Source organism: Carettochelys insculpta, chromosome 26, assembly GCF_033958435.1.
Source record: "Carettochelys insculpta isolate YL-2023 chromosome 26, ASM3395843v1, whole genome shotgun sequence".
NCBI classification, from domain to species: domain Eukaryota; kingdom Metazoa; phylum Chordata; order Testudines; family Carettochelyidae; genus Carettochelys; species Carettochelys insculpta.
The window spans coordinates 11,344,402-11,357,034 of NC_134162.1; the positions used below are offsets into that span (position 1 = coordinate 11,344,402).

General features: G+C 41.8%; 1 protein-coding gene across 3 annotated transcripts in view; it reads left to right on the forward strand.

The window, feature by feature from the left end:
• Window positions 1–12,633, forward strand: part of SRGAP2 (SLIT-ROBO Rho GTPase activating protein 2) — a 196,833-nt gene that overhangs the window by 117,321 nt on the left and 66,879 nt on the right. For 2 of the 3 annotated variants that reach the window (XM_074977234.1, XM_074977235.1), the window contains exon 4: window positions 8,385–8,447. The exons of the other annotated variant lie outside the window; for it this stretch is intronic. In XM_074977234.1, coding sequence (XP_074833335.1) covers window positions 8,385–8,447 — 63 coding nt within the window. The remainder of the gene's footprint in view (window positions 1–8,384; window positions 8,448–12,633) is intronic. 3 annotated transcript variants of the gene reach the window in all.

Sequence of the window (12,633 nt, forward strand, 5' to 3'; positions counted from 1 at the left end):
GAGATTCCACCACCCTCCCTAGGCAATTTATTCCACTGTTTAAGCACCTTGATAAATTAGCAAGTTTTTCCCTAACATCCAATCTAAATCTGCCTTGCTGCGATTTAAACCCTTTTGCTGCTTGTCCAATCCACAGAGGCTAAAGAGAATAATTTTTCTCCCTCCTCTTTTTGTAACTCCTTCTTAGGTATTTGATGATGAGTTTCCAGTTTCTGATTAATTTTAAGTTATCAGTTCCTGTAAGATTGGTTATCACTTCAGGCTTTTTAAACCACAAACATCTTGATAAAGCAAATACGGGTTTAATTTAGAACCTTTCTTTCCCATCTCTATCTCCATCTCATGTACGATAGTCACAACTATTTTTGACCTCTGTGCATATGACTTTCTCTTTTCTTTGAGATACAAATTTGGATTTTCAGCTTGATAATTCTGCTGCACAATGGGATATCCTATTATGCTTTGCTTTCTACTGTAGGCATGGCTTTGTCCTTGGCTTACTTGATATTAAATTCCTTCTTCCTTCATGATGAGAAGAAAGCCGAAAAGCTGAAAGTAAATGTTCGTTGACCAGAAATGGCAGCAGCTTCGCCTCATGAGCTGTGAAGTGAAACACCCAAGTCGGAAGGCATTCCTCTGTTGCCTGTTATGGGCTCAATACTGGCCTTAAGACGTGAATCATGTTTTTGTCTGTGTCGGTTCTGAGCAACCAAGGTGCAGTCAGGTGCATTATTTGCTTGGCTGCTGGCATGACTCCCCTGGTTACAAGAAACTTTTCTGCCCCCCTTTGCTAATAGTTAGCATCTCAGACACATTCTCTGCACAATGAGCTCTAGACTTACACGTGTGTGCAGATATATGCCCTGTGCTTTACACGATATATTAGTGAAGTACATGCAAACACAGCCTCTCTTCCAGAAGGCTCCCAAGACACAATAAAAAGAACAATCACTTCACCTGCCATTGAGAGGGAGCCAGCTCTGGGGAGGCAAATGGCAGTTATTTAACAGCAGTGAAGAACTAGCCAACTGGAAATGCATTCTGCCTCCCTGAACTCTCCCTGTAATTACTCAGGTTGGAAGTTGGACAGCTGCCTCTGTTCCACTGAACAGGTCCATGGGATCTTTTAATTACCACACATGGTCAGAACTAAGGCTCACTAGGAAGAAGGCACCCCTGGAAGTACAGCACTCAGTACCATTGTGCTGGGGAATTGCTTCAGTACTGGGATGAGGAGCACCTGCTGTTGAACTGCTGGTAATACAGTCTGTAACTCAGGCACTCATTTTTTGTTCAGAGGGGGCTCTGGGTAAGATGGCTCTTGTTTATCAGTTTTCTAAAAGCGTGCTGAAAGGTGATGCACGACATTGGGAAAGGTTCAGAAAAAGGCAACACAAATGATTAGGCGTTTGGAATGGGTGCAATATGAAGAAAGATTAAAGACTGTGACTTCTCTGCTTAGAGAAGAGGAGACAAAGGGGGATGTGGTAGAGGTCTATAGAATCATGACAGGTGTGGAAAAAGTGTATAAGGAAAAGTTATTTATTTGTTCCCATGACATAAGAACTAGGGGTCACCAAATTAAATTAATCAGTAGCATATTTAAAACTAACAAGGAAGATTTTTTTTTTCCTGCTGCACATGGGAGGCCCATGGAACTCCAGGCCAGAGGATGTTGTGAAGGGTAGATATGGTGTCCCTCGCCTCTTTTTGTCAGAGGCTGGAAATGGATGATGGAGGGATCACTTTGATTACCTATTCTGTTTACTTCCTATGGGGCACCTGGTATTGGCCACTGTCAAAAGACAGAATACTGTGCTAGATGAACCTTTGGTTTGAGCCAGTATGGCTGTTGTTATGTTCTTAAGGTATGAACAGCCAGAGAGCCTGAGAACTCACCTCACGGGTCTTCTGTCCACGTCCCTGCATCATGTTCAGGAGGTGCCTTGAATTAGTGAAGCTTCTCAGCTGGCATCTTGAGTCTCTGTGTGGGGAGGTTCAGATCAGTGGCTACACTCTAGAATGCCAGAGTAATCTGTTCTCTCGCTGCCTCAGGTTCCTCATCTTTTAAAGCAGTCACTCAGCGATTTTTTTTTTTTTTTTTTTTTTTTTTGCTGTTGCCTGAGGCATTTCCTTTTGTCCTTGCCTTGCTGACTGCTCTGTTTCCTGCAAAATATTTTTTTTCCTCTGTGCTTCACAGGCACAGCCAGCTTCTAGGTCAGCTCATTCAACTCCATTTCCCTCAGCCTTAAGTGGTGGAAATGGTACCAAATAGTAGCTGCCACATTCTAGAGCTCTTGCAATGATTCTTGTTTTCACAGCTCTGATTTTTCTGATCTTCATTTCCATGTTACTGTTAAAATCCAGTGCAGTTTCTTCCTTCAGGCCTCATTTGCAGGGCCACAATTTTAATTGCTCTTCGGTTTCGTCTTCCTTCTCCCATACCCTGAACTTGCATACCCAGGATGGCCCTGGCTCTGGTGGCGCTTAGGCTCTCATGCCCTCCGCTTTAGAGCCTAAGCTACATCTTGATCTGGAAGATCCACCCTGCTAATTTTTAGCATGCTAGCTTGAACTCCCAGTAGTACAAGTCTGTCTCTCTGGCTCACTCCCAGATGCACTCCAGACCCCTGTCTGGTGGCTTCTGCTTCTCAATTAGTGCTGCTTCAACAGTTCAGCCAATGAATGATCAATTTTCTGCAATAAACAAAACAAAAAGAACTGAAAATGGCTGGCCTAGGCCAGGTAAGGTAATTTAACTAGAACAGTGGTTTAAAAAAAGCCCTGTGTGAAAAGATCAGTGTTTGGGGCGCTTAAAACAGAATCCGCTGTTTGGTTTCATTAATCATCCTTAACGTTAAGAAAAGGGCAGTCATAAAATCCTTATGTATGCGTGCAGCATCTCCAGCTTTCCTTGGCTCACTGTGATTTGAAGGAATGTGGGGAATATTATTGTGCAATGCCTTAGAGATTACAAATCATTGATACTTACTTTTGTCTTTCAATTACAAGTGTACCACTCAAAAAGCAGAACACTTGTCTTGTGTTATGACTTAGCTTAAAGTTTATTTTCTTAGCAGTCCGTTTGGCCACCCAGAGATGAGGTTGGGGGCATGAGAGTGGAAGACATGAAAATTCAAACCATCTGAGCTCAGGTTTCATATGGTTCTGTTTATTTTGGTTTAAGAATATTTTTATTAGGGTCACAAGCAAATAATATAAATTATTTTCACTTAAGTACATTGTATGCCAAGACACGGGTTAGGTCACAGGGGTCCAAGTGAGAACATTTTAAAGTTTACATATGTCAAAAAGAAGGAATGGAACAAAATAATAGATTTAAGCAAAAGAAGAAGCTTGAGGCAGTAGATGGCCTCCTAAACTTGCTTCTTTTTAGAAAGCCTCCTCTAAGTGTTTAATGGGATTAATTTCTGTAGTATCAATAGCAAAAAAGTGTGTTCAAATGTGGTGTCATTTTTTAATACCAAAAACTTCCCTACATTTGTGGGGGGTGGTGTCACAGTTATTTTCCCAATTTCAAAAGTGCTGTATGCTCCGAGCAGCATTACGATGAGATATAGCAGAATGATTTACAATGGGACTACAAGCTCTCCTTCCTCTTCCCCTTTTGAAGCTTTATCAGTCCTAGAAATGTGGTTACATGTTTTGGCTAGGAAATCAAGGTGCAGTTAAGGTATATCACTTTTTTCCCTTGGGTGAGGGGAGAGAGATTTAAAAAAGGTATTGTGACGAAACTTCGGAGTTTTTCACTGTAAAAATAATGAACTTGTGTGAGCTTGCTGACCCTGTGAATATAATAAACCTTTTTCGTGAATCTTGGGGACCATGTCGAGTCAGTCAAACCAATACTGAAATTTCAGAGAGCCGTACCTTGTAAGCTTTGTTTCTCGGAGATGCAAGCCCCTAAAAGAGCTTCTACATTCAAGGAGAGGGATAAGGGAATTAGTAAATCTGAGACTCCTGCTTCTGAGCCCCCAGACTGAATGTAGCATCTGGGCAGAAGTTTCAGCACGTGGAGGGCTGGGATGAGGGCTGGTGCTGGGGGAAGAGGCCTTGTTCATTTTGGGATGTGGACAAGCGAGGAAGCATGAAAGTTTTTTTTTTTACTTGACTACCCTATCTTAAAGGGAGTTAGATGGGAGAGAACCGTATCCATTTTCCTCAGTAAATGTAGTGACAAATTATCGAATCTACTTAACTTAAATGTTTAGTGTGTTCAATGGAAAAAGACTTTGCATTTTACAGGCCTTTAAATGGTATAATATAGCACTGTGTAAAAGCAATTGTATGTGAACTCCCTGCTCAGGAGAGCTTGCAGTCTAAAGTGATCTTTCAAAAATGATTTCATGTTCTCCTTGAAGTATAGCCTATGTGGAAAAAATGCAAGTAAAGCCATGTGTGTCTTCCTTCCTGTCCCCTAACTTAAATAGGGCCAAACAGGTTGCTTGTTTAACTTGGGAGAACTGTAAAAATTGCTACTAGGCTTCCATCCGTTGTGTGTGGACCTGGATCTGAAATGTAACCCTTTGGAAAATTGGCTTCTAGAGTAAACTGGCTGATACTGCCTTATCTGTAGAGACATGAATGGTGCTGCTTTAAACCTACTGAATTGGAGGGGGAGGGGAATAACCTGGATGAAATTATCTTTTGCCACATGTTGAAACAGAATGAATCACCTGTTTGGTTAAAAGCAGAATCAATTATTAATTGAACACACTATGGGCCTGACTGGCTTTTGAAAGCAGCGGCGGGGGGGGGGGGCAGACAAAAGTATTGCCCTCTGACCTATTTACTCCCGCCTCTATAAAATAGATCCAGATATGCTTCATTTTAAACCTCTTGGAAGTGGAAGGGTTCAGTATGTCTTAGCTTCTCTCCTGTGTCTCTGAATGATCACAGCTATGAAATTACAGATGGAAGATTTAAAGTGTTAAGGATTAGTCTGGGAGTGCTAAAACTGCTGCTTTTAATACTGATATGTATATAAATGTATGAAGAACGCAGCTGTGAAAGAACTCTGGCCTCCCTGAGATGACCGCAGCATCCTGAAAGGATGCGTGGCTCAAAGGTACACACTACTGAGGATCCTTTGCAGGTTAAAACCCAGCTAGAAAAATATCTTTTTCGTCTGGGTGGACTGTAAGTACCAGGGCTACTGTTCATCTCTGAATCTAGGCCTCTTTCCGGCAGCAGTTAGAATGACAGTGTTAAAAACTAAAATAAGAAGACTTGGCCCACAGCAAATGATTTACTTCCCTTCTTTAGTATCCTGAGCAGTTTGGAGGACTCATTCTTTTCCATAAGTTTAAAGAAAAGAGAGATTTTGTCTGATAACATACAAAGGCAGCTCTGTTTATTCTTTGCCTTTACTCCTCCCCCTTCCTCGGAATGCAGGGCATAGGATTCCTGCTGGGAATTAATTGTTTTATCAGAGAGGCATTGCTAGGTTTTTTATGGGAAATTACTCTCTTGTCCTCCAGTTTGATTTTTTTTTTCCATTGGAGGAAGTGGGTCCCCTTAAAATCACAGTTTCCCTATAATGTGATCTGTGGGGACTAATAACTGTTAATTATTATTGCCCCCCATTTCCACCCCCCCCCCTTTATTTTAAGACTACAGGTGGGCTCTCTGTGGATCAGAAGGTGCCAAAGCCCATATGTTTGGGCAGGCTTGGATGCCTGTTACAAGCCTATGAATATTTAATTGCCTCTTTGTCAGCATCACTTGAGTTTCCGAAGGCCCCTTGTATTTTAAACAGCGTAAGCTTTCAGATTGGTTATCCAGTACAGTAATGTGCTCTATAGGGAACTGGACCTAAAGCAGTAAGTCAAAATTGCTTCAGCAGCCTGTTCAAATAAACAGGGATAATAGAGGAGACATTTCTTCTCAGAGTCATCAGCAGCAAGAAAGGAAACATCTGCCTGTGCTTAATTGTAATTTTATTGGCTTCAATCTTTCAAGTACCATGGGCTGAATTATGTAAGTTGTATGCTTGTGCAAGAATCACAGCCGGTTGTATAACAGAGCTTTCTCTTGTTGTCTTGCTGTGGAAAAAGTTGCCTGGGTTGTCAAAGACCAGTGAGCAGAGGGAAGAGGAAGATGAAATCTTCAGTGAATTCATGAGGCAGGGATGGTGTGTGGGGAGGGTGTACATGGATTAATGTGTAGATAATTGAAAAATATTAAGCATTCTAACTAATCATTTATTGGCTGTACAGTTTGGTTTCCTTTAAGGCCTCACTTTCTCATTCAGGCTTTTCAGATGGAATAAATTACCACTTCCTGACCACCAGTTTCAGAGTCAGATTCAGTTTGCAGTGAAGTTAAGAGGAAGGTTTCCCTTGAACTAAGAGGAGGAGCAGTGTGCTAGCATGTGCCCAAATGTATAATGCAAGACGACTTAATGTGCACAGGTGTGCTCTTCTAGTGATGTGGATACAAGTAGGTGGTTCATTTAAAAGTTTATAATACAGAGGGCAGGCTACAGACTGCTTCAGTCAAGGGTTTTTGAAGTATACAGGTTGGCCTACACATGTGCAATGTAACTTTTGTGTGGAGGCACCATATATAAACTTGACATTTGCCATTTTGTAACGATTGCCATAGCACAGGCAATTTTTGATACCCTTGATTATGATACCTGGGCAGCCAAACACCAGGCATTTTGTTGCTGCCTTTTGCTGTAGCAATGGGTGAAGAGTAAGCCTTGCTCCGTCTTACTTAAATGAGTTGTGAACGTTGGCATTGGAATTGGAAGGCTAGGGGATGAAATGCCCTTTTAAATGAAGCAGAGATGCTCATGCTCTGTTTGTTCCTGTATTCCGGCGTTTAGCTACAGCTGAGAGTTGGACAGTGTAGCACTTTAGTATGGCAGCTTCATCCAGCCACAAGGCAGAAATGCTCTCTGATGTCACCTGCCAAGGATTTAAAATTTGAGAGATTAGAAAGAAATTTATTTTAAAAAATGGACAGCTGGTAGCTGGCTACTTTAAAACTTAACTCGCTGTAACAACTAATCATGCCTCTGTGCAGCTCCCCTTTATTTTTCATGAGTTGTACTGCCTGCGCTGTGAATCAACAGCCTAGTAGTACCAAGTGGTCCTTGCTAGGGAAGTGATGTGCTAATGCAATTAAAATTGTGTTGTAGTGCTTGGGGTTAAAAATCGCCAGTGGTTTTGGCTGCTGGGGTAAATCGCATGCTTAGCCTTATAATTTAAGGTGGCAGTTGGGGGAGTTGACTGTATCGTTCATAAATGGTGGGGTTTCTATTTTTAAATCAAGGCAATACCAGTGCTTTCAGAAATAACGATCTAAGCTAGTGGGTTTTGTACACTCTTCACGCATTTCATACAAGCAGTAGCTGGTCAAAACAGAATCCCTTTCCCAGGTTTGCTTTATTCACAAAAGGTGCACAATGAAATACACAAATCAGCAATGGGTCTGCCAGCAAGTTAAAATGAGGTTCTGCTCCTTGCTGTCTCTCACTGGCCTATAATACTCATAGAAGAATCCTTTTTGAGCTCTCCCATTTAGTGTGTAACTGACATTATCTCTGTTTACTAACAGATATTTTGGAGCATAAGCTTTCACAGGCAAAGATCTGCTTTGTCAGATGCATGACATCATGCATCTGACAAAGTGGGACTTTGCCCACAAAAGCTTATGCTCCAAAATATCTGAGAGTCTATAAGGTGCCACAGGACTACTTGTTGTTTTTGAAGGCACAGACTAACACGGTTACCTCTCTGGTAGTTGACTCTATTGGCATCAGCCGCTGGTGCTGCGCTGTGTGAGTTAGGGAATTTAGGTTAGCAAGGAGAAGAGGGCACCAAAGTGTGTAAGAGTGGGAGGCAGAGAGCAATGGCTACCATACAGGACTTTGAACTATGTGCAAAGCTGAGTTTTGTTAGGAAGTTAAGGCATTTGGTCTTCAGCTGCACAGGAGCCTTTACGGAGATTGGACTGGGTCAGAGCTAGGTACTTGTCTTACTGTTCACTCCTTTGGTAGTCACATAAATGCTCGTTGATACCACACAGTGTAAGAGTTCCCAGCCTTACCTTATTAGGGTCTCTCTTTCTTTGTGCTAGTTGAGAGGACCATGGAAAAATGAACACTTTAACTTACACCATCACCACCCCCTTTGCATTTTGTGTTTTCCTGGCTGTATGGATAACATTTCATGGTATTAAAGCTGTTTGTGTAAGTGGACTGTAACTGTGCCTGAGCTGAGCAGTTATTGGATTTGCCAGGTTAAATAGTGTCTAATAGTGACTAGAATGATTATTAGCTGTGTGTAGCATGCTTATATCCTCCAACTGTCCCCCATCTTCCCTAATGGATCTCTGGTTCTCTTTTGTTGTAGAGTAAAGAAGTTGGATTGCAGCTCCAGGAAGATTTGATGAAGGTCCTAAATGAGCTATACACGGTAAATCAGACATTCAGTTCTTTTGATGCATAAGAAGTGTTTGACTTCTGCCTGCCTTCCTGCTGCTACACCTGTCGCAGCAGAGACTAAGCCCAAGAGCCAACACATACCTACCGTCTAAGTGATTTGAGGCAGAATGTGTTTGCTAGTGTATACTGTACCATTAATTTTATTTTATTTCTCATCCCATCTTTATCCTTAGGCTCTATCTTTGTCTGATCTATTGTTGCTAAAGAACGTTCCACAAGAATTTTGGGAAGTGTCACATTTTGGGATACATTTTTGGCAGTGTTCATTTTACAGTACTGTGGTTATGGGCTCTTTAACTTTTTCAGGAAGCAAACTCAGCACACTAGGTCCCATTCTCCCCAAACTGGGATATAATGCCTAATGTGACAAATCGGTATATTTTCCCGTATTTGAGGATTTATTGTAGAATTTCACCTTTGGTTTGTTTGCTAGATATTGATTTCAGCAAGGTGAGCAAGGACAAGAAGAGAGCTCTTGAGGTGTGCGAGTGGCATGCTCTGGGTTGGGGAGGAAGGTGATTTGAATTTCTGAATATGCCAAAGCATTTAATATTGTAACTCAGCATTTGGTTTCAGACAGAGCTCTGTACAGGACCCTCTACCCAGGGAGGAAATAAGAAGATTCAGCTGAAATGCAGCCCTCTTTTTTTGGAAAGCCAAATAATCTGTAGTCTGTAAATATGTGGTGTTATCTGTTTGAGGTATCTGGAATGTGGTGTCTCCATGCACAAGAGATTTATCCTCTTAGTTTTAACAAAAACTCTTCCACAGATTTTTTTTTTTCCCCAATAGATTTTTATTGTGTCACTGTGAAATGTTACTACAAATGTGTAGGTGATCTCTCTAAATACAATTGTAGGTTATCTAACTCCTCTAGTGCAAAGCACAGTAACTGTGACAGTGAAAGATGTCGGATTCCTTTAATTCAGAGAACACTAGGTAATTATCATTATCCCAAGTTGTATTTTGCCCTGTTTACCTTTAAAGAGTATACATTTTTTGCTGAAGTTAGCTAACCCAAGAGAACTGGGATCCTAATTATATTTATTTTATACAGTGCTCACCCAGTTCTGTGTCTGCTGCATAAATAATTAAAAGCTCTATAACTCAGAATTCAAAAGGCCATAAATAGCTGTCCCCTTCCTTCACACACAGCATTCTTTCACAACAGCTTAACACACCTTTTTTCTACAAATGTTTATAATAAATGCTTTTAACCATCCCAGCCTACTCTTGTGAGGACCCCAAATTTGTGCTTTGGTTCACAAAGGGTAGAGGAGTTGATTTGCCTTGACACAGGCCCTGTAGTACTAACCTGTTTCCCTTACCCAGGAAATGGTTGTTACTTCACAGCAGCATTGTCTCTCAGAGCCGAGGACTATGGGCTCAGGCTCGGGTTAGTGTGGAAAAATAGCAGTGCAGACATTCTCACACAGGCTGGAACTTGGCTCTGAAAGCCAGCCATGGGAATGGGTTGCAGAGCTCCAACTGGAGTGCAAACACCAGCATTGCTATTTTTAGCATGATAGGCCAAGCCCTGGTGTGTAGACCCAGAGTCTAAGGTTTCACTGATGCGGCTTTTTCATATGTACGTTACCGTAGACAGTTATGTGTACTGCTCATCTGGTCCTAGGAGTGGAAATGGGTGTATCTCCTGTTGTCACAGGTCTACCCATTGAATTATTTTTAAAGTAAAGGGGACTTAAGAAAGATGTAGGGTTGGAAATGGTTTGCAGTAAAGTGCTGGATAAAAGCTCTAGTGGTAGACCATCTAGCCATGCAGGCCAAATGGTGGTTGAGGAGTAGCTGCTGTCCTGACAATAGTATTTCACTGCTGACAATGATCTTGCCATTAAAACCTGAGTGTAAGAATTGTTCCCTTTCCTGGTAGCTCTAGTTTTTTGCTTTGTTTTGGTGGATTTGGTGCAAAAAGTTAGGGCAAAGAGATGAGATTTACTGTTTGCTTTTTTAACACAGAAATGTCCTTTGAGCGATGCAGTTAAACAATTTGCTCTGGGAGATGAAACTCAGATGACTCGATTGGTTGGAATCCAAAACTGGATAGTGGTCAAAGTGGATAATGCTATGCAGTGTCCATTCACTGCCAGACTCCTCCAAGACTGCAGGGGGATACCCAGGCACCCCAAGAAGTGGAGCATTTTCAGAAATTCCAAACATATCTTTCTATCTTTCCTTTTCCTTTAAATACTAGCTCTGAAACTGGAGAACCCTTGGGAGAATGTATTTAAAATTCACATGGGACAGCCCTTCCCTCTTGGAGCTCACTTGGTTGGAACCATCCCAGTTCAGTCAAGTGCTGGCTACTCTTTGGCAGGGGCGGTGTCATACAATTCATGACTGAAAGCTGTGAGCAACCTGGGGATTAGTCCCAACCAGTCTGCCCCTTTGGCTTCTCACTCTGTGGTCTTGTGCTATCTCTCTCTAGAGTTAGATTGCTCCCTCTGTCCATGTCACTATCGTCCCATTCTGAGGAATCCATGTTCCAAAGGACACTCGTGGTAGTTTTCTGACCCACTGCACTGTCTCACTTGCCCAGCTACTGGTGGGGGAACCTGGGTCCCTCCCAGCCCAGGGACCCTATGTCTAGTAATGATTTGTCCCCTCAAGCTCCAGTCCTGTTGCTGGTTCCCTTCCTTGCTTACCTATCTTCTGGGCTCTGGGTTACCCTTGGAGCTTCCTGTGCTCCCTGTGGCTTGTTGGAATCTATATACCAAGGCAGGATGTGAGGGCCCACTTCTCCTCTAAATGACTCCTGACCCGCTGCCAACTCCCCTCCTCTCTCAGAAGTGATGGCAGAGTTCTTCCCTTCAGCCCTTTCTTACCAGCAATTTCTTCTCTTTTTGTCTTCATCAGGTCTTGGGCATCATCAGGTCTGACTCTCCTCTATGTGCCTCCTGTCACAAGGGCAATTGTCCATTTTTATCTAGTCAGGCTGTGTATGGGACAGCCCTCTCATAACAGAGAGATGCATTAAATGTTTTCTCCTGTGGGCCTGCCACACACCCTGCTGTGGCTTGGGAAACTTTTCACGGATTTTCATTCCAATGCAAGAAACTCTGCTTTCCTCTCTCAGTGTGGACGTTTTCTTTTTGACTCTTTCATCCTTATACTTTCACATTTCCCTTCTGGAGCCACATTCTGCCTTGATCGTTTCCCATTTCTTTCATTTTGTTTGTGTGTTAAATTATTTGGGAAGTTCGAAGAGCTTTACAAATCCCCTCCATATAAGTAGCAGAGACAATGCAGTTATTGCAACAATGAACTTTTGTTTAGAGAAGCATTAAACAGCAATTGTAGTTGTTGGATTTCCCTAACAGGGCGTGACCCTGTTAGAGTAGTATCTTCACAATTCCCACAATAGTTGATCACTAGCAATTTTATTAAATATAGTGAATTCTCCAGTCACACATTTAACAGTCCAGGTTTTGTCGATCAGATGTTGAAATTTTTTTTTTTTTAAAAAAAAAAGCACTGTTCTGTTTTTTAGTTTTTGAGTCTTGAATAAATGGTAACTGAACATGCAACTTCTTTTTTTTTTTTTTTTGGGCTCTATTTGGCTGGGTATGTAATTGGTAAGTCAGTTTTATTACAACCACCTCACTTTTTTTTAAACTGTTTTTTAGGGTTAATCAGCAGAAGTTACCAGTGTCTGGATGGCTGCCAGATGTTGTTGTTATTATTATTATTATTATGATGTGACTCTTTCCTGTAGAAAGTCCCAAGAGATTTTTACCAAAGGATCATTAGTAACAAGTATTCAGTAATTTGTGATATTTGGTTAGATGAACAGGTTGAACCTCTCTATTCCAGTACCCTCAGGATCTGACTTGTGCCAAGTGGGAGAATTCACCAGACCACGAGAGGTCAATATTATCTAGCACATTACTGACAGTTTTACTCCTTAGTGTGCTCTTAGAAGACATTCAGTGGTAAATTACAGTTCAATAACAGCACAGAACACTGAGAGCTAGAACTGGTGGCTGTTAAACTTCATGGGACCTCAGGAAACTTGGTCACACCCATAAATGGTCACCTGGCTAACTAAAATCATGCTGGATGATGGAGGTTGCTGGATGAGAGAGTTCCAGATTAGAGAGGTTCAACCTGTACATCTCAGTACTCTTTGACTGGACATC